The sequence below is a fragment of the Phyllobates terribilis genome, unplaced genomic scaffold (genome assembly GCF_046119375.1).
Source record: "Phyllobates terribilis strain yellow unplaced genomic scaffold, ASM4611937v1 Scaffold_1__5_contigs__length_1240528914, whole genome shotgun sequence".
NCBI lineage: Eukaryota > Metazoa > Chordata > Amphibia > Anura > Dendrobatidae > Phyllobates > Phyllobates terribilis.
This window is the reverse complement of record NW_027362761.1, coordinates 327206260-327229544: the sequence shown is the minus strand read 5'-3', so window position 1 is coordinate 327229544 and position 23285 is coordinate 327206260. Positions and strand designations below refer to the sequence as shown.

General features: G+C 46.0%; 1 protein-coding gene across 2 annotated transcripts in view; it reads left to right on the top strand.

Annotated features, from left to right (window-relative positions):
• Positions 1-20136, top strand: part of MMP17 (matrix metallopeptidase 17) — a 213261-nt gene extending 193125 nt beyond the window's left edge. The window contains exons 9-10 of one of the 2 annotated variants that reach the window (XM_073676094.1): positions 13147-13404; positions 15310-20136. In XM_073676094.1, coding sequence (XP_073532195.1) covers positions 13147-13404; positions 15310-15626 — 575 coding nt within the window. In that variant the 3' untranslated portion in view covers positions 15627-20136. The remainder of the gene's footprint in view (positions 1-13146; positions 13405-15309) is intronic. The other variant, XM_073676096.1, reaches the window with a different exon arrangement.
• Positions 20137-23285: the final 3149 nt, after the last annotated feature.

The following is a 23285-nucleotide window of genomic DNA, read 5'->3' as shown; positions in this document are numbered from 1 at the left end:
GCAGGGAGAGGAGTGGAGCAGCTGGGTAGTTGAAGAGGTGGTGGGGCTGGGCTGCCAGGGACTTTGCAGTGATGTAGAATTGTAGTTCTATTGATGACTCATACAGGGAAAAGAGACTTCTTGTTTCTACATAGAGCTTAGAAGGATTCAGATAGTCAGTTTTAATCACGTGATGTCATAGACCTAATGGAAAAAGAGAAGAATTAGCTGGGTAGAAAGGCAAAATGATCAATTGTAAGTACACAGTGTTATATAATATGATGATTGCAATATGTTAAAAACTTTGATGGGAGGAGTGCTTCTTTAACAAAAATAATAAAAGATGACACTTATTTATGGATTCTACAAGCTGATAAAAAGAAGAACCTAGCTCTCTGTTGGTGTAAGATTTTTCAGCACATTTGCTGCACTATCAATATTATGTATCATTCACTTTGACAACACTGTGATCTGACATTCATTGTGTGGTTGTTGTCAGTCTTACACATTCACTAACATGTGATTGTATCACATTTCAGCACACTGGCTACTCTTTCACATGCAACCTCAGGGGACTGAAAGCCAATAGTCTCTGATCGCTGTTAGCCGGCGAAATATGTTATTTATTTCGCCAATTCAAGGTTCTTAATAACAAATCTCCAGTTTGGAAAAGAAACAGAAAACCTATGATATTAGAGATCACACACTAATGACTGTTTAAAGATCAAAACTCCATAATTACCCTTTTTCGGTCGCCACACCTCCACAAAATAATGCAATGCAAGAAAATCCGGCATCCGGATACCAATGAGTATGAAATCTGCTCATTTATTACGAGACATTGAAACCACCTCGGTGCACACCATACAAGTATATAACAACTAGCAAACGCGTTTCAGAGAAACGGCCTTAATCATTGCATACAGTAATGATGATTAAGGAGGTCTTTCTGAAACGCGTTTGCTAGATTTGATATAGTTAAACGATTTGCATCGAGGTAGTTTCAAGGTTTTGTAGTAATTGAAACAGGTTTTATACTCATTGGGATCCTGATGCTGGACTTTCTTCTATGGCACCTTTTTCTTTGCCGTACTCCAAGTTTTCATGCACCGGACCTGATTAAATCTGCGTTTCTGATTGGGAATACAGATGAGCTAACTCTTCTCTGTATTTTTTCCATAAAATAAAGCAATAAAAAAAATCAAAACATCATATCTAACCCAAAATGGTTTCAACAAAAACATCAGCTTGGCATGCAAAAAACAAGTCCTCACACAGTTCATTTGAAGGAAAAATGAAAAGGTTATGGGTCTCAGAAAATGGTATCACAAACCAAAATCAAGCTGGCAGGTTAATTTTATTACACAATGGACGCTGTGAAAACAAAGCAAAAAAAAGAAAATACAATGGCAGAATTGTAGGTTTTTTTTTTCGCAAATTAACCATACAGAATATTTTCCCATTATCCAGTACATTATATGGTAAAATAAATTACGTAATTAAAAATTACAACTCGTCCCACAAAAATACTAAGCCCTTATACGGCTTTATGGACAGAAAAATTGAAAAATTACTATTCTTGGATAAAGAGGAGGAAAAAGTTAAAGTTCAATTGGCGGGAAAGGTTTAAAAGCACATTCTAAATGGGTCGAGGGCTGTGGGGAAAAAAACTAAAAAATCCATACCTACAGGCTTAGCACCACTACTCTATATGCTGCGCTGTATTCTCCAGCAGGCTCCTGGCCTCTCCTTCCAGCGGGAGCATCACATGACTTCTGCAGCCAATCAGTGGCCTTTATAGCTGTAGCAGTCTTATCATGCCCCCCAGTGGAAATCCAGGAAACCAGTGGAGGAAACAGTACAGAGTACAGGGGAGCAGCTCTCGCCTGGTAGGTAGATTTTTTTTTCCCACCACACAGGACCCACTAAGAAAGTTTTTTAAAGAAGTGGAGAAGTAGTCAACCCTATACCATACCATCACACATCAGTCAATATGTAGGAGAACAGCACACTGCATAGCCGGTTTATATGGTGTTGTCAGATCGGATAGTAAATAATATTAATAGTGTAGCAAACATATTCAGATAAAGAACTGTGATTATTATCTTATACCAATGGAGACACAGGTTTCTTTTAACCCTTTCCTCAAGTTTAAAACAAGTAAATAAAGGTACAGTACAGACCAAAAGTTTGGACACACCTTCTCATTTAAAGATTTTTCTGTATTTTCTTGACTATGAAAATTGTACATTCACACTGAAGGCATCAAAACTATGAATTAACACATGTGGAATTATATACTTAACAAAAAAGTGTGAAACAACTGGAAATATGTCTTATATTCTAGGTTCTTCAAAGTAGCCACCTTTTGCTTTGATGACTGCTTTGCACACTCTTGGCATTCTCTTGATGAGCTTTAAGAGGTAGTCACCGGAAATGGTCTTCCAACAATCTTGAAGGAGTTCCCAGAGATGCTTAGCACTTGCTGGCCCTTTTGCCTTCACTCTGCGGTCCAGCTCACCCCAAACCATCTTGATTGGGTTCAGGTCTAGTGACTGTGGAGGTCAGGTCATCTGGCGTAGCACCCCATCACTCTCCTTCTTGGTCAAATAGCCCTTACACAGCCTGGAGGTGTATTTGGGGTCATTGTCCTGTTGAAAAATAAATGATGGTCCAACTAAACGCAAACCGGATGGAATAGCATGCTGCTGCAAGATGCTGTGGTAGCCATGCTGGTTCAGTATGCCTTCAATTTTGAATAAATCCCCAACAGTGTCATCAGCAAAGCACCCCCACACCATCACACCTCCTCCTCCATGCTTCACGGTGGGAACCAGGCATGTGGAGTCCATCCGTTCACCTTTTCTGCGTTGCACAAAGACACAGTGGTTGGAACCAAAGATCTCAAATTTGGACTCATCAGACCAAAGCACAGATTTCCACTGGTCTAATGTCCATTCCTTGTGTTCTTTAGCCCAAACTTGTCTCTTCTGCTTGCTTCCTGTCCTTAGCAGTGTCTGCTGCTAGAACTCTGTGTGGCATTGACCTGGTCTCTAATCTGAGCTACTGTTAACCTATGATTTCTGAGGCTGGTGACTCGGATAAACTTATCCTCAGAAGCAGAGGTGACTCTTGGTCTTCCTTTCCCGTGGCGGTCCTCATGTGAGCCAGTTTCTTTGTAGCGCTTGATGGTTTTTGCAACTGCACTTGGGGACACTTTCAAAGTTTTCCCAATTTTTCGCACTGACTGACCTTCATTTTTTAAAGTAATGATGGCCACTCGTTTTTCTTTACTTAACTGCTTTTTTCTTGTCATAATACAAATTCTAACAGTCTATTCAGTAGACTATCAGCTGTGTATCCACCAGACTTCTGCACAACACAACTGATGGTCCCGACCCCATTTATAAGGCAAGAAATCCCACTTATTAAACCTGATGTAACGGGTCTGGGAGGCGGAACCTCTGGGCTACTATACAAGGGAGCGGTCCTTGTAAGGGAGCGGGTGGCGACCAGGCAGGCAGTCACAGCAGGTGACCGGGACAGTCTCTGGGTGTACGGGCAGGAGGTCACGGCAAGTGATCAGGGCAGTCTCTGGAAGAACGAGCTGGAGGTCACGGCAAGTGACCGGGGCAGTCTCTGGAAGAACGGGCTGGAGGTCACGGCAAGTGACCGGGGCAGTCTCTAGGTAAAGGGTAGGTACGACCTGTGATGGCTGAACCTCCAGGTAGGCTAGCAAGGCAGATGGAGGATGTGTGCTCCCAGGTGAGCAAGCGAGAGTCTCTGGAATAGCAGGTGGTCACAGCACGTGACGGCGGAGCCTCCAGGTAGGCAAGCAGGCAGGTAGCGGAGAAGCGCTCCCAGGTGAGCGGGCAAGAGTCTGGAATAGCTGGTGGTCACAGCACGTGACAGCGGAGCCTCCGGGCAGGCAAGCAGGCAGGTAGCGGAGAAGCGCTCCCAGGTGAGCGGGCAAGAGTCTGGAATAGCTGGTGGTCACAGCACGTGACAGCGGAGCCTCCGGGCAGGCAAGCAGGCAGGTAGCGGAGAAGCGCTCCCAGGTGAGCGGGCAAGCTGGTCCATAGACAGACTGACCGGAGTTGTAAGGCAGACCGTCGGACCTCAGGCAAGCAGGCAGGTAGCTGATGTGCGCTCCCAGGTGAGCGGGCAAGTTGGTCCTTAGACAGACTGACCGGAGTTGTAAGGCAGACCGTCGGACCTCAGGCAGGCAGGCAGGTAACAGGAAATCAGGCAGGATTAGGACAGCAAGCTGGCAGGAATCTGGCAGGTAACTGGCAGGTAACTGGCAACGGGACCTGAGGGCTGAAGCAGAGTAGAACGGTGCAACAACATTGCTCGGGCACCTCCATTTTGGAGGAGGTGCCTTATATATGGTAAAGTCCTCCGGCCATTGGCCGGGGACTCCTTAGGACGGCGCGCGCGGCCCCTTTAAGAGGGAGGGAGGGCGCGCGCGCGCGCCCTAAGCACAGTGGCCGGGAAGGAGCGCGCGCTGCCAGCAGAGCGGGAGAGGGACGCCGGGCACGGAGCAGAGCGGTGAGGGGAACAGCGTCCCTGCCTAGCAGAGGGCAGGGACGCCGGCACTACAGTACCCCCCCCCCTTTAGGCCCCCCCTTTTTTAGGCCAGATAGAAATTTAGCTAGGATGAGAGGGGCATGGATGTTCTCCCGGGGCTCCCACGTTCTCTCCTCAGGACCAAACCCCTTCCAATCTACCAGAAAAAAGGTCTTTCCTCTTACCCTTTTGGTGGCAAGAATGTTCTCTACCTCAAACTCGTCCTCAGCAGAAACCGGAGCAGGAGGCGTACCTGTAGACTTGGAAAAAGAGTTAAGCACCACGGGTTTGAGGAGAGATACATGGAAGGAGTTAGGGATCCGTAAGTTGGCCGGGAGTTTCAATTTATAGGCCACCGGGTTGATCTGACTGATGACCTCCAGAGGACCGATGAACCGAGGCCCTAACTTGTAAGAAGGTATCTTGAGTCGAACATATTTAGATGAGAGCCAGACTTTATCTCCTGGACGAAATTGTGGAGGATCCAGGCGTTTTTTGTCAGCGTGTCTTTTCATACGCTCGGATGACAGAAGGAGTGCGGACTGGGTACTCTCCCATATGGAGGAAAATTTGCTAACGAGAGATTCCGCAGCCGGGTTGTCCACAGAGGTGGAGACAGGAAAAGGAATCCGAGGATGCTGACCAAAGACTACAAAAAACGGGGATTTGGAGGAGGATTCGCTCTCGTGATTATTATAAGAGAACTCGGCCCATGGTAGGAGATCCACCCAGTCAGAATGGTGGGCATTAACGAAGTGCCGGAGGTAACTGGTCAGGTTCTGATTGATCCGCTCCACTTGACCATTGGACTGTGGGTGGTAAGCGGAAGAGAAGTCCAGGGTGACGTCTAGTAGTTTACAAGTGGCTCTCCAGAAACGTGAGGTGAACTGTACCCCACGATCCGACACGATGTGGAGGGGCAGGCCATGAAGACGGAAGATGTGGCGGATAAAGTCTTTAGCCAGCTCGGGTGCAGACGGAAGGCCTGGCAGGGGAATAAAGTGAGCCATCTTGGAAAAGCGGTCAGCGACCACCCAAATGACCGTACAACCGGCAGAGACGGGGAGATCAGTTATAAAGTCCATTGCTATATGCTGCCAGGGGGCAGCAGGTACAGGAAGCGGAAGGAGGCGTCCGGCTGGCAGATGTCTCGGGACTTTGTTGCGGGCGCAGGACACACAGGCAGAAACAAAGTCTATTATGTCCTTGTGCAGGGTAGGCCACCAATAGTGCCGGGCAATAAGCTGGAGGGTCTTTTTGTTTTTGTCAGCCGGGCGAAAATGAAGAACAAAATCAAAGCGAGCAAAAAACAAGGACCACCGGGCTTGGCGCGGGTTAAGTCTCTGGGCATGCTGGAGGTAAGCCAAGTTCTTGTGGTCAGTGTAAATTATTACCGGATGAAGAGCCCCCTCGAGTAGGTAACGCCACTCCTCCAACGCCAGCTTGATGGCCAATAACTCTCGGTCTCCTATGGAATAGTTGCGCTCAGAAGAGGAGAAGAGTTTGGAGAAGAAGCCACAAGTTACCATTCTCCCGGAAGATGATTTTTGAGTAAGTACCGCTCCGGCTCCAGAGGAGGAGGCGTCAACTTCCAGGAAGAACTGCTTGTTGCCGTCCGGGCAATGCAGCACCGGGGCGGAAGAGAAGGCCTGTTTTAGGGAAAGAAAGGCCTCCTCTGCTTCGGGCGGCCACTCTTTGGGATTAGTACCCTTACGGGTGAGCGCGGAAATTGGGGCAGTCCGGGAAGAGAAGTGCGGGATGAAGAGGCGGTAATAGTTGGCGAAGCCCAGGAACCGTTGAATAGCCTTCAACCCCTCTGGTCGGGGCCATTTCTCGATGGCAGACAGTTTCTCAGGATCCATTTGTAGGCCGGTCTGAGAGATAATGTAGCCCAGAAACGGAAGCGAGGTCTGCTCAAAGAGGCACTTCTCATATTTAGCGTAGAGATGGTTCTGCCTGAGCCTGAGCAGGACCTGACGAACATCCCTCCGGTGAGTCTGGAGATCCGGAGAGAAGACCAAGATGTCGTCCAGGTACACCACTACGCAGGAGTAGAGAAGGTCCCGGAAGATGTCATTGACCAACTCTTGAAAGACAGCAGGAGCGTTACAGAGGCCAAAGGGCATTACCAGATATTCATAGTGGCCGTCCCGGGTGTTGAATGCCGTCTTCCATTCATCCCCCTGACGGATACGAACCAGGTTGTACGCCCCACGGAGGTCCAGTTTGGTGAAGATTCTAGCCCCCCTCAGACGATCAAATAACTCCGGAATGAGCGGAAGGGGGTACTTATTCTTCACCGTGATCTGGTTAAGGCCTCTATAGTCTATACAGGGACGGAGAGAGCCGTCCTTCTTTTTGACGAAAAAGAAGCCTGCTCCCGCCGGGGAGGTAGATTTCCGGATGAATCCCCTGGCCAGATTCTCCTCAATATATTCGGACATCGACCGGGTCTCAGCAGCGGATAATGGATAAATACGCCCACGGGGAGGAGAAGTACCAGGTAACAGGTCAATAGGGCAGTCGTATGGTCTATGAGGGGGTAGTGTCTCTGCCTCCTTTTTATTAAAGACATCAGCATAAGACCAATAAGGAATCGGAAGTCCAGGTAGATTAGCTGGGGTAGGAGAAGGACGGACGGGATGAACGGGAACCAGACAGGTCTTATGGCAGCCCTGTCCCCAGCGAAGGACTTCTCCGGTCTGCCAGTCAAGAACGGGTGCATGTTTCTGGAGCCAAGGTAGGCCTAGCAAGAGGGCGTGAGAGAGTCCAGGCAGAACATGGAAGGAGATACTTTCAGAATGCAGCATTCCCACCTGCAGAGTAATGGATTCGGTGATGAGTTGGATGGGGCGTGGTAAGAGCCCCCCATCCACGGCAGCAACAGACAAGGGTACAGCCAGAGGTTTGGTGGGGATGCGGTATTTCTCTACCAGGGACTGTGAAATAAGATTCCCGGCTGCTCCAGAGTCCAGTTGGGCTAGTTCGAAATAACGGTTCTCCCCGTAGACGATTGAAACTGACAACAGCAGGGATGGAGAGGATTTATTCTTGTCTAGGTGGACCTCTCTGAGCGAACCTAGACACAGGCGTTTCCCGACCTCTCCGGGCAGGCACGGATCCGGTGCTCCTTACTGCCACAGTAGAAGCAGGTCCCCTCGGCACGGCGTAAGTCCTGACGGGTCTTGACCATCTTGGTCTGGTCGACCTGCATAGGCTCAGGAGGGTGTACCTGGTTAGAGACAGAAGGAGTGACGGGTTTCTGAAAAGTAGGAGCTAGACGTGGTAACCTCCTCTCACGGGTGACCTCTCTGGCACGCTCCTGGAACCGTAGGTCAATCCGGGTGGCAAAAGTTATTAAGTCATCGAGAGTGGTAGGAATGTCCCGACCGGCAAGTTCATCTTTAATACGGCCGGACAGACCCTCCCAGAAGACGGAAACCAGAGCGTCGTTATCCCAGGCCAGCTCCGAGGCAAGGGTACGGAACCGTATGGCATATTGGCCCACGGTGAGACTTTCCTGACGGAGGCGTAGCAACGATGATGCGGATGAGGTCTTCCGTCCGGGTTCGTCGAAGACTTTCCGGAAAGCCGTGAGAAAAGCAGGCAAGTTGGACACCAGGGGGTCTCCTCTCTCCCATAGAGGATTTAGCCAGGCCAGGGCCTCCCCGGTGAGATGGGACATGATGAATGCAATTTTGGCTCGGTCGGAGTTAAACTGGTGGGACAATAGTTCAAAGTGCAGGGAGCACTGATTTATGAAGCCCCGAGCCTGGGCTGAGTCGCCTCCGAAGCGAGGAGGTGCAGAAAGCCGAGGTCCGGGGTAGGATATCATGGTGTTAGTGGACAGCGGAGCTGCCGGATTGCGAGACATGGCACTGGCGGAGGTTGTTGGTGGAGCAGTCAGAGTGTCCAGGCGAGTATTGACATTCCGCAGGTGACCCAGGATGGACTCCTGTTGGGACCTTTGACGGGACAGTTCATGACACAGGTCCGAGAGCGAGGGAGCTTGGGTGCCACCGGGTTCCATGGCCCGAGCAAACTGTAATGGGTCTGGGAGGCGGAACCTCTGGGCTACTATACAAGGGAGCGGTCCTTGTAAGGGAGCGGGTGGCGACCAGGCAGGCAGTCACAGCAGGTGACCGGGACAGTCTCTGGGTGTACGGGCAGGAGGTCACGGCAAGTGATCAGGGCAGTCTCTGGAAGAACGAGCTGGAGGTCACGGCAAGTGACCGGGGCAGTCTCTGGAAGAACGGGCTGGAGGTCACGGCAAGTGACCGGGGCAGTCTCTAGGTAAAGGGTAGGTACGACCTGTGATGGCTGAACCTCCAGGTAGGCTAGCAAGGCAGATGGAGGATGTGTGCTCCCAGGTGAGCAAGCGAGAGTCTCTGGAATAGCAGGTGGTCACAGCACGTGACGGCGGAGCCTCCAGGTAGGCAAGCAGGCAGGTAGCGGAGAAGCGCTCCCAGGTGAGCGGGCAAGAGTCTGGAATAGCTGGTGGTCACAGCACGTGACAGCGGAGCCTCCGGGCAGGCAAGCAGGCAGGTAGCGGAGAAGCGCTCCCAGGTGAGCGGGCAAGAGTCTGGAATAGCTGGTGGTCACAGCACGTGACAGCGGAGCCTCCGGGCAGGCAAGCAGGCAGGTAGCGGAGAAGCGCTCCCAGGTGAGCGGGCAAGCTGGTCCATAGACAGACTGACCGGAGTTGTAAGGCAGACCGTCGGACCTCAGGCAAGCAGGCAGGTAGCTGATGTGCGCTCCCAGGTGAGCGGGCAAGTTGGTCCTTAGACAGACTGACCGGAGTTGTAAGGCAGACCGTCGGACCTCAGGCAGGCAGGCAGGTAACAGGAAATCAGGCAGGATTAGGACAGCAAGCTGGCAGGAATCTGGCAGGTAACTGGCAGGTAACTGGCAACGGGACCTGAGGGCTGAAGCAGAGTAGAACGGTGCAACAACATTGCTCGGGCACCTCCATTTTGGAGGAGGTGCCTTATATATGGTAAAGTCCTCCGGCCATTGGCCGGGGACTCCTTAGGACGGCGCGCGCGGCCCCTTTAAGAGGGAGGGCGCGCGCGCGCGCCCTAAGCACAGTGGCCGGGAAGGAGCGCGCGCTGCCAGCAGAGCGGGAGAGGGACGCCGGGCACGGAGCAGAGCGGTGAGGGGAACAGCGTCCCTGCCTAGCAGAGGGCAGGGACGCCGGCACTACACCTGACAGGGCACACCTGTGAAGTGAAAACCATTTCCGGTGACTACCTCTTGAAGCTCATCAAGAGAATGCCAAGAGTGTGCAAAGCAGTCATCAAAGCAAAAGGTGGCCACTTTGAAGAACCTAGAATATAAGACATATTTTCAGTTGTTTCACACTTTTTTGTTAAGTATATAATTCCACATGTGTTAATTCATAGTTTTGATGCCTTCAGTGTGAATGTACAATTTTCATAGTCATGAAAATACAGAAAAATCTTTAAATGAGAAGGTGTGTCCAAAATTTTGGTCTCTACTGTATATTTGAACATTTTTGCTAATTGGCATTGAGCATATGGAGTTTCTGTTGCCTTTAGGTGATGTATTCTGTAATTTACCCTGAACCTACCAAAGGGGCAATTTTAGTGGGTAAAATGTCAGAAAACAACTAAAAGTCTGTTAAATGTTTTAAGGAGTTGTCTGAAAGTTTCAGTTTAACACAAGGAATTACTAGAGTGCCGTCATCACTTCATTGAAATACATAGTCACAGCGCCATGAATATGGGAGTGCAAGGTAAACAGGGGTGGGCTGTAGTATCAGGCCCTTTTGTTTGGCTGACCTATGGAGGTCTCCATTGGATCTCCAATCAATCATATTTGTAGAATAGGCCATTAACTGAAAGCCCTGAACAACCCCTTATTATGAGTTGATGGTTTTGCAGGCAAGACATTATGGCAGTCACATTTATCTCTTAGGCACACATATTAGCTTCATACATAATGGTAATATTAAGATCTAGCTGACCAGATGGTTTCAGACATTTAAGTTGTTTCTGACTTTTGACTTCCCCTATATTTAATTGGTTTGGAACCCATCATATACTGTATTTATATGCAAAGATACATCTCACGCCTACTACTTATTCTGTCCTATACTTTGCCCTATACCATGAAAAGATGACATCTCTGCTCAAGGTTAATGTTTTTATTGCTGGCCGTGTCCCACGAGTTCTAATGCCTTCGTAACACATTATTCTTATTTGAAATGTACATTGATTTAAGATATACACTAAATGCCAGAGACTATTTGCTTAGGCAATTAAAGCAGACAGCTATGGCACTCACCATAACCTTCCGATCGCCCTTTAAACTGATGAATAAACTATGAAAAGTGCAATAAAACATTAATAAGATGACATTTTTTGGACTTAAAGATTACTAATAAAATGCTTTATAGGAATGAACTTTGTAAATATCTTAACGGTAACCTGTCAGGTCCCCTGACGCTTTTAAACTGTGCCCATAACCTTTTAGTCTTTTACTTATGTATTCAAGTAATGTTTTATTATTTTATACAACTACATGTATTTGAGTAAGATGAAGTTATATACAGCAGTACCCCATTGCATGCTAATGAACCAGGACTAGTCTGATGAGGCATTTACTCACTGACACTAGTCCAGGTTCAGTAACAGCAGTTACATCCCTTGGATGTGATTGACAGTCCCTGCACTGCTCAGCTCCACCCAGTATCTCACTTCCTCTGGCATAGCTCTTTTAAAGGGAAGCTATCAGCAGGTTTTTGTTATGTAATCTGAGAGCAGCATGATGTAGGGGCAAAAATTCTGATTCCAGCAATGTATCACTTACTGGACTGCTTGGTGCCGTTTTAATAGAATCCCTGGTTTCTGTTTTGCAGATGTAGCAGTGGTCAGAATGTTAAGCCCTGTGTAACCCCCATCCACAGCCCTGATTGGCAGTTCCTGTGTACACTGTGCATTGTCAGCAAGCTGCCAATCAATGGTGGGGGCCAGGGTTACACAGATTAGCCTGACTGTCTTGCACATCATTTCTAGGTTAGCAGTGCAGTGATAATCTCCTGCTGATAAAACACTGATTGTATTGAAACTACAGCACACAGTCTAATAAGTGACACATCCCTGGAATCAGGCTCTTTGTACCTACCTCATGCTGCTCTCAGACTAAATAGCAAACACCTGCTGACAGATTCTCTTTAATAGCCTACTGCAGGGCAGAGCTATGACAGGGGAAACGAGGTGCAGGGACTGTCAATCATGTACAGGGGGCGTGACTGCAGCTCCTGAACCTGGATTAGTGTCAGTGAGTAAATGCTTCACCGGACTAGTCCTGGTTCACAAGCACACAGTAAGCCGATGTTTATAAGTTCATTTTATTCAAATATGTGCAGTTATATAAAACAATAAAAACGTTAGAGGAATATCTTAACAAAGAACTAAAAGGTCATAGATGCAATTTAACAATGCAGGTGACCTGAAAGGTTACCTTTAACAGCATGTTCCAAACTGTTAACTCCTTTCCGTGTGTCGTAATAGTATGGCACACGTGGGGTCCCACCTTTAGTGCGGGCTCCGGCGCCGAGCCCGCACCTTTCCTTTTTCTGTACAGCTGTCATGTGCCCCTAACAGCTGCGGGTGGAATCGCGATCCACCCGCGGCTGTTAACTAGTTAAATGCCGCTGTCAATGTCTGACAGTGGCATTTAACTCGCACAAACCAGATGCACTTCATTGGCCCCGCCCATCGTGACCCCGTCACATGATCGCAGGTTGCCGATGGGTTGGCATGACAACCCAGGGTCTGCAGGAGACCCCTGCGGTTGTCATTGCCAGATTGCTGATGATCACCTGTGTGTAGTGCAGGCAGTCAGACAATTGCAGCTTCTAGTCTCCCATGGAGACTATTGAAGCCTGCAAAAAGTAAAAAAAAATGTTTTTAAAAACATTAAAAAAATATAAAAATTTAAATCAACCCCCTTTATTCAAAATAAAACAATAAAAAAAAATCACATATACACATATTTGGTATCGCGGGGTTCAGAATCGCACTATACATTTTTGGCATCTACAAACTCTTAATGACCTGGAAAATAATAATGGCAGGTCAGTTTTAGCATTCAGTGAACGTGGAAAGAAAAAAAAAAAACAACGACTGTGGAATTGCACTTTTTTTTTTTGCAATTTCACCGCACTTGGATTTTTTTTCCCGTTTTCCAGTACACGATATGGTAAAACCAATGGTGTATTTCAAAAGTACAACTCGTCACGCAAAAAAATAAGCCCTCCCATGGCCATATTGACCCAAAAATAAAAAAGTTATGGTTCTGGGAAGAAGGGGAGCAAAAAACAAAATCGCAAAAAAACAGAAAATGGCCAGGTCATGAAGGGGTTAAATATAATGATGTTGCCTACTGTTACCAGACATAGGTAAGTAGCATAATGGGCAGACAAGGTGGTCAATGTGCTGTGGCATGATTATTAAAATTTATAGCCATTGCAGATACATGCACCAATCTGCAGGAAGTACACAATTATATTTTTATTGTCTTATCTTTTTGAAATGACACCAATTTCCTTCCTCCTCTCCCCAAACCTTTTAGGAGATCGTTACTGGGTTTTCAAAGATAATAACGTAGAAGAAGGATACCCCCGACCAATCACAGATTTTGGATTGCCTCTGGGGGGTGTGGATGCTGCCTTTCCTTGGCCTCACAATGATAAGACATATTTCTTTAAGGACAGCCTCTGCTGGTGTTACAACGAGCGGGAGCACAGAATTGATGATGGCTTCCCTATAGAGACTGCCCTTTGGAAAGGGATCCCTGCTACACTGGATGATGCAATGGGATGGTCAGATGGTGGGTACAAACAACCTAGTCAAACTCCAAGCTATACAAAATGACTAAATATGTGTGAAATATTGGCATATCAACTACTAATGGATGGAAATGAAGCTTGCAGTAAAATTTCTATAATACAACATCATCATATTCTATGTGGTGGGATGAATATCTTTTAAATAATTTGCTAGATTTAAAGGGGTTTTCTGCCGGCGGCACCAGTCACTTTAGTATCAGAGCAGTGCCAATGTTGTCACGACCCCACACAATGAAAAGGGACAATGCAGAATTGAGGAGTGCCGGATAACTGTCACATCTTTACCTGGATCTACTCCAGCAACGCCTACTTCAATCACCAGGCATCACCGTATTCACTCTGGAAAATACATTATAACTAGTGTTGAGCGAGTATGTTCTATTAACCCTTTCGGCGAGTATGCTCGGACCGAGCTCCGAGTATTTATAGCTGCTCGGTGATATGGTTGAATCACTCCCGTGTGCATGATTTGCAACTGTTTGACAGTTTTATTACATGGGAGGAATGTCTATTTCTTACACATTCCTCACATGTAATAAAACTGTCAAACAGTCGCAAATCATGCACACGGGAGCGATTCAAGCATATGACCGAGCAGCTGTAACTACTCGGAGCTCGGCCCAAGCATACTCGGAACAGAACATACTCGCTCAACACTAATTATAACTAGTATCTCAGGACAGCACAGAAGCTGATCAGCCAGGGTTTAGTCTAGCGGAGACTTGTGGTTCCACTCAGCCAGGCTAAATGGTGTGTGTGCTCTCCAGCAGCTCAACAGGTGTAATCGGCCCCTGCTGTGGCCACTGGAGTAGTACCACACCCTACTTAAACTCCCATCATTCTGCTTAAGTTTCTAGATATTGTGCCTGGAAACTGCCTGGATGCTGGTGTTTGTTTGTATTTTGAGCCCTGATATACAGTAGACCTGGCTTTTACCCCACTTTATCTGATTCTGTTATTCTCTATCCTGATCTAGGTCAATTTTACTATGTTCCCAACTTGACTTTCCCTCAGACTTCAGCTTTGAATTTTTGATTATGTCCTTGTTCTGTCACTCCAGTTACTAACCTGGATAGCTAAACTTCTCTTGCCTCTGGCTCACTCCTCCAGCCAGCAGCCACTCCGTGGAAGCAACCCAAGCGATCCAGTTGAAGTGCAGATCCCTATATAGGGGTTAAATGGTAAAGGATATAGTTTCCTCTGGGATCTACCAGATGCAGTAGCTAGTGCCGATTGAGCTAACCGTCTGGAAATAACTTTACAATAACCCTTTTAGGTTACATCTCTGATCACTGATAATATTGCCATACATTGCACAAAGTTTGGGTGGAACTAAAAAATCTTTATTTTTTTAATGATCATAAAATTCTGTTTCTAAACCGTAAGACAAATTATTGGGATTCTACCTCAACTGGAGGCAGGACTCAGTAATTTTACTTTTTTTAGCTTCTAATAACATTAGACATAAGATTTGGCACAATAGCACCAAACACCCAACCTGTTGTGCAGCTAGGCTTCACATGCACTACCATGAAAAGGAGCACAAGGCATATAAAGACTATTGTGTTAGACTTGTCACTTCTCTCCTTCTCATTTTCACTAATGCTCCACTGAAGGAATTTTTTATTGCCTGCTGATATAATTTGATAAAATTCCCTTTTGTAATTGAAACCGCTAGCATTTATAACGCAAGTGTGTGATTCTTAATATTGAAGTACGTGAAAGTGATGAGTGAGCGGAATTAGGCACCGTAAATATAATAAAAATGCTAAACAGACATTAGGGGCATGGAAGTGTGTTCACCGTATACATAGCTGTATCTGCCCAGCTCATTACACTTATTGTGATGGGAGAAATATAGCTAATGCTGATGCTTTTCTCCTTAGGTGCAACATATTTCTTCAAAGGAAAAGAGTATTGGAAAGTTCTCGACAATAAAATGGAGGCAGAGCAAGGATACCCACAATCCACTGCACGGGACTGGCTAGTATGCAGTGATATGCAGTCAGATGGACCAAGTTCAGAAAGCAGTCGGACTGGTGCCCATTCCAGCCAGGGTCAGAAAGACGAGAACAGATCAGAGAATGGCTACGAGGTGTGTTCTTGTACGTCCTCAGCAGCGTCTTTCTGGACCAGCTTACCTATTGACACTTCATTCGTCCTGGTACACCTCTTCACAGCAGCCTTGATCTCATTCTTATGATACGTCTATCTTAATGGATTCTACCATTAACGTTAAAAGGACTAGGGGGCATCAGTGAGACCCTCATAGTGCTGCGCCGCACTACAGGCCAAACATTCCGAGGAGCTTGGAAGTGAAAGATACCAAATTCTCCATGAGAAATGAACTTTATAAGTTAATGCTCTGCAAAGTGGTGCTCACATTATTGGAAAGCATAGGACATAAAAGATGGCCAGTGTGTGAAAGAGATGGTTTTGGTGTAAGAGAAATTTTCATGTAACTGACAGAAGATTCTATCAAGACATATAAGTTCTGCCAAAGTCTGTAAGAAGTTAGTGCAGATACCTGCAGTCAAGGTGTCGCTTACATTATGACAACGCATCAATTTTGCAGTTTAGGAAGACTTAAAGGGAAACTATCATCCAAATATATACATATATATATATTTTTTATTATGTTATTTAAAAAATAGTAAGATATCATTATAGATGTAACTTTTTGTTTTCGCCACTAATGTTAATTTCTATGTAGGATAGTGTCATTTTCATTGCCTGCAAGCATCACAGATGCTATTGCTGAGTACATCTGACGTGGCATCTGCAGTCCGTATGAATGTATCACAATCCTTCACATTAAATATATATAGCGCTGTCCACATAACGTCTGAATGGTATATCACTGAGCTGTCAATAACACGAAGATGTGTAGGATAATCTGGAGACCGATAGTTTTCACCCTTTAAGTTTTTCACAAGTGTGGAGGAGCCACTTTTTCACTTTTTGCTGTTTTGTTAGCAAGCCGTCTGTAAAGATCCAGTAATTGAGCACTGCCACAAGTGAATTCTGTAATTCTGCTTCTTTGATTTTCTGACAAGCAGTTGTACAATAAAGAGGCACATCTTGTTTACACCATGAAAGAGATAATGAATGTATTATGTTACCACTGCAATTCACTTAAGGGCTGAGAACAATGGACATACTTGTATAGGAGCTTGATAAGCAAGGTGGTCCCAGGTACCTTAAAGTGCTATTCTCAAGTTCTCATGAGAAGTTCACAGCTCTGCAGTCTTCTTACTTCCTGGTTGCTTGGAGGGGAAGGTGCTCCTCTTTGAGTGACAATTCTGGTGAGCAGCTACATTCTGGTACTACACAATAACGATCTGTCAGTGGTTGTTCTGAGTCTACACTGTTATCACATTACATATACTGTAGAGATAATTGGAACTTTGAACAAGTACACAGTTCAGGAAAGTGAATCAAGATTAGGAGAACTGCTCTGGAAACTGCCAATGTTCTATGCTGGGAAGCAGGGGATTGTGATTTTGCAGGACTGATAAGAGCCCTACCAGGAGCTGAGAGGGAGGTGGAGGGAGATGAACAGCTAGCTGCTGTATAGAAATAAGTTGGAAACAGAGATCTAACTGGAATGTTAGGAGTTAACTACTCTCCTGGAATGTACCTACTGCACATATTTGGCCAGGCATTAGGGACCAAGTTCTATGGAAAAAGCAGTACATTTTCAAAGATAAAAGCTCTCATTGCAGGAGTATGAGAGTAAATAGAAAAAGCAAGTCAGTTACAAACAGTACTGACATTATTCTGATCATTGGTATAATGCATTACACTAGCGATCAGAGTAATGAAAAAGTCCCTTAACGGGACTAAGTAAAAAAGTTTAAAAAAAAGTTTTAAAAAATTGTAGAAATATTTTTTTTAAAGAATCACAAAACAAAAAAAATGAACAAAAAAAGTACAAATATTTGGATTTTACCGCATCCGACCTGAACTATAAAACTGTCACACTAGTTAAAACCTTCAGTGATAACTGTAAAAAAAAAGAAAATAAAAAACGAGGCTAAAAAATATGCTTTTCCTGCCAAACAAAAAGTTGAATAAAATGCAATCAAAAAGTTGACTGTGAATAAAAAGGGTATAACTGAAAACAACATCTTGTTCCGCAAAAAAACAAGCCACCATACACATCCAGCAGCAGAGAAATAAAAAAGTTAGAGCTGTCAAAATAAAACGATGCACAAACAATTCTTTTCTAAAAAATAATATTAATTGTGTAAAAGAGGCAAAACATGAAAAAATTGATATAATAGTGCTATCACTGTAAAGTCCCCGTCACACTAAGCGAGGTCGCTAGTGAGATCGCTGCTGAGTCACAAGTTTTGAGACGCAACAGCGACCTCAGCAGCGATCTCGCTACGTTCGACACGTAGCAGCGACCAGGCCCCTGCTGTGAGATCGCTGGTCGTGTCGAAATGGCCTGGACCATTTTTGGATCATTGAGGTCCCGCTGGGTAGCATGCATCGGTGTGTTTGACACCTTACCAACGACCTCGTTGGTGACTCAGAACTGAGAAGTCGTCCCTCATCGAGGTCTGAATCGTCAGAGTAGCTGCTATGTGACAGGGTCCCAACGACCGCCGACATTGTTATATAGGTTGCTACGGGTCGCCGTATCGTTGCTGCGTCATTGGGAAGATCTGACTGTTTGACATCTCACCAGCGACCACACAGCGACGCAGCAACGATCTCTGCCAGGTCGTATCGTTGTCGGGATCGCTGTAGCGTCGCTAAGTGTGACGGTACCTTAATCGTACTGAACCGAAGAACAAAGATGTCTTATCACTTTTACCAGACAGAGAAAGTGTGTGGTAAAATCAGAACACAAAGTGATCAAAAGATGTGTAGTTTATAAAATGGGGCCACTTATGGGGGTTCTGCTATTCTGGCACCTCAGGGGCTCTGCCATTGTGACATGGCACTCACAAACCAACAAACCATAACAACAAAAATCTGCACTATAATATGGCACTCCTTCCCTTCTGAGCTTTCCACTGTGCCTGAAAAGTAGTTCCTCATTACATGTAGCGTATTGGTGCACTCAGGAGAAATTGCACAACAAACTGGGGTCCATTTTTTCCAATTAGCCCTTTTAAGAATTAAAAACTTGGGGCTAAAACAACATTTTAGTGGTAAAAATTTAATTATTCTTTCTTCCTCGCCCAAAGGTATAACATTCTGTGAGGCACATGTGGTGTCAATATGCTGACTGGATCCCTAGATAATAATAATAATATTTTTATTTATATAGCGCCAACATATTCCGCAGCGCTTTACAATTCAGACAATTTACAGACATTATTAGCACTGTCCCAATTGGGGCTCACAGTCTACATTCCCTATCAGTATGTCTTTGGAGTGTGGGAGGAAACCGGAGAACCCGGAAGAAACCCGCACAAACAAGGGGAGGACATACAAACTCCTTGCAGATGTTGTCCTTGGTGGGATTTGCTAACCACTGAGCCACTGTGCCGCCCATGTGGATTGGGTTCATTGGATTCATTGTGGGGCGTAGTTTGTAAAGTGGGGTCACTTATGTTGGAGTCTGCTTTTCTGGCACCTCAGGGGTAGGAATGAGTGGACCCGTGGTTGTTCGGGTTTTGTTGGGTTCGACCAAACTGAAGTCAATGGGGACCCGAACTTTGGTGCTGTAAAATGGCTGTAAAATGGTCATAGTAAGGGCTATGGGGCTGCAAAAGGAAGCAAATGGGGGTAAGAGCAGGACAATTGCAAAGCTAACAAATGTGGACAGGAAAATTACTTAAAATAACAATAAAAAAATAAAAATAGTAATCTTTAACAGGAGGCGGAGGTCCAAGTAGAGGAGGAGGTTGGGGTGGAGGTGGAAGAGGCGGAGGAGGAGGTAGCCAACATTATTATTGTGGGGTTACTCTGCAAAACAACCTCATTGGGAGTACTCTGCAAAACAGCCTCTGTGAGGATACTCTGCAAAACAGCCTGTGTGGGGATACTCTGCAAAAGAGGCTCTATGGGGGTATTCTGCATCCATCTCTGTGGGGGCACTAGGCACCCGTCTCTGTGGGGGTACTTTGCAAAACAGCATCATTGGCGGTACTCTGCAAAACATCCTCTGTGGGTGTACTTTGCAAAACAGCCTCTGTGGGAGTACTCTGCAAAACAGCCTCTGTGGTGGTACTCTGAAAACAGCCTCTGCAGAGGTACTCTGCAAAAGAACCTTGTTGGGGGTTGTGAAGACACGGGGTCTTCGTGGGTGTAAAACTGCTCAGACAACACAGGGTGCAGGTAAAACAGTGTGACAGTACTTTATTGAATCACAAAGCGGACAGTAAACACATAGAACAGTCCCAGCAAATGCCCAAGATGGCACAGCATTACGCAGTCTCACCCTTCCACTCCACCTGCCTGGGATAGAACAGTTGCAACTTTAGGACTTCCAGGGCCAACTACCTCAACCAGTGGCCCCCCGCTTCTAGCGGGCCCCCACAGAGAGAAGGTAGCGGCAAGCTTAGGAAGTAGCAGTCCATCGAGGTACAAGGCCAGGAGAACAGAGAGTCCCACCCTGGTCTCTCCGAGAGTTTCCACGGGGCCAGATGATCGGCAGGTCCCAATCTGGCTTCTCCAAATCCCTCATGGCAACCCCAAACAACATATCCATATAGATTGTAAGCTTGCGAGCAGGGCCCTCATTCCTCATGTAACTGCTGAAATGTGATTCATTGTATTGTTTATAGTGTCTGTACATGTCCCTACTTAATTGTAAAGTGCTGCGGAATATGTTGGCGCTATATAAATAAAAAAAATATTATTATTATTATATCCATGGGGCCAGGTGACTTCCTCGTCCCACACTGGTCTCTTGAAAATGTATCCATGGTCTCTCTGATGGTCAATGGAGCAGATCCGAATCTTTTCAGTCAGGGTTAATACCCTTAGGCTAGAATCATGTAAAATCCAAATCTGTGTCTCTTTGGGTAATGCCATGCAATCCATCCACTGTCCTGAAGGATGTCTCTCATTCTCCTTGTAAAGTCTTTATGGTGCTCCTTGATTCTGATTGTAGCACTACAGACATCCCTGTTTATATTTACATCTGTGTAAGGTCATCAATCATAGGTTGGGGGGAAGGGGCATCACTCACAGGACTCAGGTCTTATTGTTTTAGCTAATCAATTTACATAGTTGGTATCACAGGGGGCTCTTGTAAATAAACCTCTAGCTGGCTTTTAGTACAATGTCATTAGCATAGTAAACATCATTGTTTCCAAATTAATAAAAGTCAACATTCAGGGTTATATAAATGGCATGACCTTTTTGATCAACAAGAGAAATACAAATATATTTATAAGTCAACACAACACAATAGTGTATTTCTCTTGACTTAACAAATCTAATTGTCTGGCTAATTAATATTCTAAGCTGTATGGTCACAGGGGTACTCTGAAAACAGGCTCTGTTTGGGCACTCTGCGTACAGGCAGTGTAATAATCTGCTGGCCACTCTCTCTCTGTATACAGGCCTTGTAATACTCTGCACTTTTCTGGGGTGCAAAGAAAGAGAAGAGCATCAATTAGGGGATTTGGCCATGATGCTGTTGGTGGTGGTGTAGCTACTGCAGGGAGAGGACGAGGTCGATCTGTGCCTGCTACATGCCCAAATGAAAGACCTACCTCTGGTGCACGCAGACGACAGGATGTTCTGCATGATTTTGTAGGCCAGAGTACTGCTGAACGAATGGTGATGCCAGAACAGGTAGAGGTGGTTTTAGATTTGATGACAGAGTGCCTCCCGTTCCTTCGCTTTGTCTTCCACCCGATCCCCTGCTGAAAGCACAGAGTTTGCACCTGCAGCCCATGCTCATATGTCTTCCACCTCACCCCCTTGCAAATCAGGCAAGCAGTCGAAGCCCCAAATCATGCAGCAGTCACTTTTGCTTTTTAATGACTCCAGTGGCTGTGGTTCAGTGGACCATCCACCTGGCCCTGCCCCACAGGTGGAAGAGATTGAGTGCACTGATGCTCAACCACTTGTTCTGTTGCAGGATGAGTACATGGGAGGGTAGCCCCTTAATTACCGGGGACGTATTAGTACGCATATTTGCGTACTGCCCGTTCAGTGAGGGCTGCTGCGCTGAGCCCTCACTGAACGGAGCACATGTCAGCTGATTCTTACAGCTGACATGTGCCCGCAACAGCCGCGGGTGGAATCGCGATCCACCCGCGGCTGTTAACATGTTAAATGCCGCTGTCAATCTCTGACAGCAGCATTTAACGCGCGCTTCCGGGTAGCGCGTCATAAGCCCCGCCCACCGGCGACCCCGTCACGTGATCGCGGGTCGCCGATGGGTGGGCATGACAACCCAGGGTCTGCAGCAGACGCCTGTGGTTGTCATGATCTTGTCGCTATGAGCGCCACCTAGTGGTCGGCGCTCATAGCACAGGACCATTTCTGCTGCATGCAGGGGACCTGCTCATCCCCTGTATGTAGCAGAGGCGATCGGATAGTTGCTGCTTCTAGTCTCCTATGGAGACTATAGAAGCATGCAAAAAGTAAAAAAAAAAGTTTTTAAAAATATAAAAAAAAATAAAAAAATATAAAAGTTTAAATCACCCCCCTTTTGCCCCATTCAAAATAAAATAATAAAAAATAAACCCCACATAGACATATTTGGTATCGCCGCGTTCAGAATCGCCCGATCTATCAATATAAAAAAAGAATTAATCCGATCGGTAAACGGCGTAACGAGAAAAAAAATTCTAAACGCCAGAATTACGTTTTTTGGTAGCCGCAAAATTGCAATAAAATGCAATAACGGGCGATCAAAACATCGGATCTACCCCAAATGTTATCAATAAAAATGTCAGCCCGGTGCGCAAAAAATAAGCCATCAACCAGCCCCAGATCACGAAAAATGGAGACGCTACGGGTCTTAGTAAATGGCGCTATTTTTTTATTTTATTTTTTACCAAATTTTGGAATTTTTTTTCACCACTTAAATATAAAAGAACCTATACATGTTTGGTGTCTATGAACTCGTAATGACCTGTAGAATAAGAAGGGCAGGTCAGTTTTAGCATTTAGTGAACGTGGTAAAAAAAAAAAAAAAAAAAACAACTGTGGTATTGCACTTTTTTTGCAATTTTACCGCACTTGGAATTTTTTTCCCCGTTTCTCCGTACAGGATATGGTAAAACTAGTAATGGCGTTGAAAAGTACAACTCGTCCCGCAAAAAATAAGCCCTCACATGGCCATATTGACCAAAAAATAAAAACGCTATGGCTCTGGGAACAAGGGGAGCAAAAACGAAAATGCTCCAGGGCTTAAGGGGTTAAAATGGTCAGACCACCGCTACACATCTCTGATAACGAAACACTGGTGCCAACTGCTGCAGCTTTCTGCTGTGTGCACACCAGCAAGGAGGGGAGGGGTGATGAGTGGCTGGAAGATGATACAAGGGATTTTGAAGTCCTAAACCCCACATTGAGTCAAGGCCATCCGAGTGACGTGGGCAGCTCGGAGGAAGAGGTGGTGGTCACGCTGCCCCAGCTGCACAGCAAAAGAGGGAGAAGGGTAGCAAAAGCACAGTGGGCGGCCCCTAGCCAGTACGTTGGTGGCTACTGCCCATCATGCCAACAAATTGAGCACACCAATGCCAGCTCAAAGGAGCCCCCTGGCATGGCATGTCTTCAGGCAATGTGCTGATGACAAGACACGGGTGGTTTGCATGCTGTGCTGTCAGAGACTGAAGCGAGGTATTAATGTTCTTAACCTGAACGCCACCTGCATAAGGAGGCATCTGAGTGCAAAGCACGAGCTGCAGTAGAGTACACACCTGAAAAACCAGAAAAG